This window comes from Suricata suricatta, chromosome 11, assembly GCF_006229205.1.
Source record: "Suricata suricatta isolate VVHF042 chromosome 11, meerkat_22Aug2017_6uvM2_HiC, whole genome shotgun sequence".
NCBI lineage: Eukaryota > Metazoa > Chordata > Mammalia > Carnivora > Herpestidae > Suricata > Suricata suricatta.
The window spans coordinates 50966110-50970316 of record NC_043710.1 but is presented as its reverse complement, the minus strand read 5'-3'; the positions used below and the strand labels follow the sequence as shown (position 1 = coordinate 50970316).

The following is a 4207-nucleotide window of genomic DNA, read 5'->3' as shown; positions in this document are numbered from 1 at the left end:
TCTGAATAAAAAACCTTCAGTTATGTATATCACAAAATTCCTGACACGTTGCTATCACTTTCCTTACCTCCTGTGTGTCCAGGTTAGCACTTAACTGGAAAGGAAAGAACAGAGTTGTTAAGAATAAGCCATTGCAAAATCCGAGTTTTAAGACAAAATGAGGACAAGATGGGTAGATACATAAATAAGATAAAGGAAAAACAAATAAAGCAAAAATACAATTTGCAGAATTCAATGTTACAGATACAATGAAGATGTCTCCAGCACAAGTTATAAACAGAATAGGCTTCCAGGAGAAATTAGAGTTGAAGCTGATGCTGAAGGATAACCTGGTGGTGATTAGTTGGAGTAAGGATAGGAGAAGACAACTCATCCAGGAAGAGGAAATGGTCTACAGGAAGGTCTGAAGGGAAGTACAGACCACATTGAAGGGACTGAAAACAAGAGTAAGCGGTCTCAAAGCAGGGGCCAATTCTTCCTGAGTTCATAGCATATAAGCATTAAGAAGAAATCTACTGCATTACCATTAAGTTGTTTGGTTATTGCTTTTGTTTTGTTTCATACAAAACAAAGTCCTATGTCTATGATTTCAAATGACTTCTTGGAATCGTTTTTAAACTCTATGGTAAAAACAAGAGAATGAAAAGTTCTAGGCAGAGGAACAACATAGGCTTTCCATTTCAGTATAACAATATTTTCTATGATGAAAAATTTGAGGACTTTTTTTCAAAACAAACTATTGGCAAGAGTGGCTAAACATATAGAAAACACATTAAAACATTTGTAGGGGCACCTGGATGTCTCAGTCAGCTAAGCATCCTACTATTGGTTTCAGCTCAGATCATGATCTGATAGTTGTAAGTTTGAGCCCCTCTTCACGCTGTGCTGCTGATAGTGTGGAACCTGCTTGGGATTCTCTCTCTTCCTCTCTCTCCAGCATCACCCAATTGTGCTATCTCTGTCTCTCTTAAAATAAAAAAAGAACTTTAAAAATATTTGTAACAGATCTAATTTAAATCATGGTCTCATATCTTATACTTTTAATATATATAATTAAATATAAAAATGAAATTTAAAAAATGGAAATAAGAAAATATCTTTATTAAGAATGGTTAGTTCTGTCAATTTCCAAACTTAATGCAAATATTTATGAGCAAAATTCATAGATTATGTGACACTCTATTATCTCTCTTTTTAAAAAGTCCCCTAGAAGATCTTGCTGCAGTTTAGTAAAACCAGTTTGGACACCATAGTCTCCTAATTAAAAACCCCTGCTCTATAGCTAACTAATGCCTCATACCAATTCTTATTTCTCTGAATTTAAAATATAAAGGGAGAATTTATACTGAGACCTATATGTAATCTTGGAATATAGTTACATTGATTCAAATTTTAATCAAAATAATTTTGTGTAGTCTATTGTGTTTTAACAAAATCAAACCTTTTATTTAAATGAAAGTTCTTTCCAATTAGTCAGTTTGAAAGTCTCTTAGGTTGACCCCCTTATTGTTGGAGGATAAGGCATCCCAGTGGGCACCTGAACATGGAAAATACCAAACTCTATATATTACAGTTTAATTTATAAATTAAGCACAGTAAGAGGTTAATGACAATAACTAATAATAGGACAATTACAACAATATATAGTAATAAAAGTTATGTGAATGTGGTCTCTGTCTCTGTCAAAATATCTTGTTGTACTTTATTCCCCCTTCTTCTTATGATATGGCATGACAAAATGCCTACTTTTTGAGGTGAAGGGAGGTGTATGATATAGGCACAAGGATGCATTGGTAGGCTACTACTGGCCTTTTAAGGATCTAAGGATCATCTGCTTTGGGACCACAGCTGACAGGTAAACTGACATACTGCAGATAAGGATGGGGACTATAGTGCTCTTTTCTAGCAGTATCATTAATGCAAAAAGCTAAACAAAACAACATCAACACAGTTAATACATTAAATTTTTATTAAATGCTTCATATAAAAAAAACTCCCAAAAACATACACAACAGGATTTAGGCTTTAAGAGCATTTCCTTTAGGGGCCAGGTGAGATGTGAGTTTGTGGGGTAGTGTACCTTTATTTTCTACTGTATGTCCTCTCCCATGAAAGGGTTGAAGTATGGAAAGATTTTTCTTCAAAAAAAGACAGGAAGAAGGGGGTGTCTGGGTGGCTTCTTTGGTGGAGTGTCCAAATCTAGATTTCTGCTGGGGTCGTGATCCCAAGGCTGTGGGATCAAGGCCTACATTGAGCTCTGCTCAGAGAGTGGAGCTTGCTTAAGATTCTCATTCTCTTGGGAGGGCTGAGGGGCTCAGTCCCTTAAGCGTCAGACGTCGGCTCAGGTCATGATCTTACAGTTCATGGGTTTGAGTCCTGCTTTGGACTCTGTGCTGACAGCTTGGAGACTGGAGCCTGCTTTGGAATCTGTGCCTCCCTCCATCTCTGTCCCTCCCCTGCTCATACTCTTGTTTCTTTCTCTCAAAAGTAAGTAAACACTTAAAAATTAAAAATAATTTAAATTTAAAAAAAGAGAGAGAGAGAAAAGGGAAACCAACTCAATCTCGGTACACAGTAAAATAACATTTAAAGCCAAATACGACCTTGAAAAAAGTTTGCAAACTATGGCAGCAAATGGGCGTATACTTCAGAACTGACAGCGCCTAGCAGGCAATAAGGTACAGACTACACCTCCACTAAAAATAGATACGGAGGTGAATGAATAATCAAAAATTGAGAAAAACAACGGAGCAAATACACTTCAAAAAAGTGTTCATAAGAACTGCAAATGAAGTTATTTTTAATTAAAGCTAAAATAACAAAGAAATGTGTTCTCACCAGTGAAGCTGTAGAAAAGAGAACATATAATATCAATACTGATAGAGGGGACAGACCGCTAACACTGTATGGAAGTAAAAATCAACAGAACTTATGGAGATTATTTTTTCAAACACTTACCATTATAAATAAAATTGTCCATGCCTTTTGATCCCATAAACTTCAACCCTAGTTCTTAATATCTTAAAGGAGGAAAAATCAATAACAGAGGTGATTAAAATATTTATTAAAGAATTATTTGGTAGAAAACATGAGTTATAATTTAAATATTTAAGAGTAATGAAATTCTTAATTAAATTTGGTATATATATTGGATGAAAAAAGTTTAGTTATTGAAAATCTTGATTTCAAGTTATATAGAATGACATAGGAAAATGATCACAAAATAATACTATGTAGACAAGAAAACTAGTATTCAAACTTCCATGTACTCTGAAATGTATACAAAAACTGAATATTATACATAATAATTATAAAATGAGTAAGTGAGGCACAGAAAACTTTTAGTTTTTTTAAGATTTTATTTTTCAGTAATCTGTACACTCACATGGGACTCAAATTCACAACCCCGAAATCGAGAGGGGCATGATCCATCAACTGAGTCAGCCAGGCACCCCTGAAGTACAGAAAACTTTTTAGAATGGTTATTCCTCTGATGTGGATTTACAAGTACAACATTTTTGTACTTTTCTGTGTTTTCCAGAGTTTCTACATAAAGGAAGTATTTCTTTAGTAGTAAGAGAAAAAAAATTTTATTTATATCTTGTGAGAGAGCAAGTGACCAAGCTTGAGCAGGGGAGAGGGAGAACGAGTGAAACAGAATCCCAAGCAGGCTCTGCTTTGTCATCCCAGCCCCATGTGAGGCTCCAACTCATGAACTGGGAGATCATGACCTCAGTGGAAATCAAGAGACAGACACTTAACTGACTGAGCCACCCAGGTGCTCTGAGGAAAAAAATTATTCAATGATGTTCATCACCACACTTGGTGGTCACATTTCTCACTTGGGAAAAGGCATTAATTTTAAAGTGTTTTATTTTTGTTTTTCCCTTTTCTATTCAGAAGCTTCTAAATATAGATCTGTTACCACCAGGCCGAAAGTTTATTCTTTTTCAATGAGAATCCCTCTGAGGTATCTAATTCCGAAGCTTTGGTCCACCTGGGACATCTGACTGGAAACTCTCCAGGGAAACTAAAAATCCTATGTAAGAAGATGTCATCCCAGATTTTGAAGAACTCCTAAGTATTCTCAGCCATGAATAGAACTGTACCTAACACTGAGGTGAGTTTGGGCAATTTTCAAACATAGTTATTTTAGGAAAAGTAACAGCGTTTATGGCTAAGAATACAATGGCCTAGAATATGCAGA

The 4207-nt window shown here is 35.3% G+C and overlaps 1 protein-coding gene across 1 annotated transcript in view; it reads left to right on the top strand.

Moving 5' to 3' along the window:
- The first annotated feature begins 248 nt into the window (after positions 1–248).
- LOC115272541 (olfactory receptor 52N2-like) overlaps positions 249–4207 on the top strand; it is a 6164-nt gene continuing 2205 nt past the window's right edge. The window contains exon 1 of the mRNA XM_029915584.1: positions 249–401. Coding sequence (XP_029771444.1) covers positions 249–401 — 153 coding nt within the window. The remainder of the gene's footprint in view (positions 402–4207) is intronic.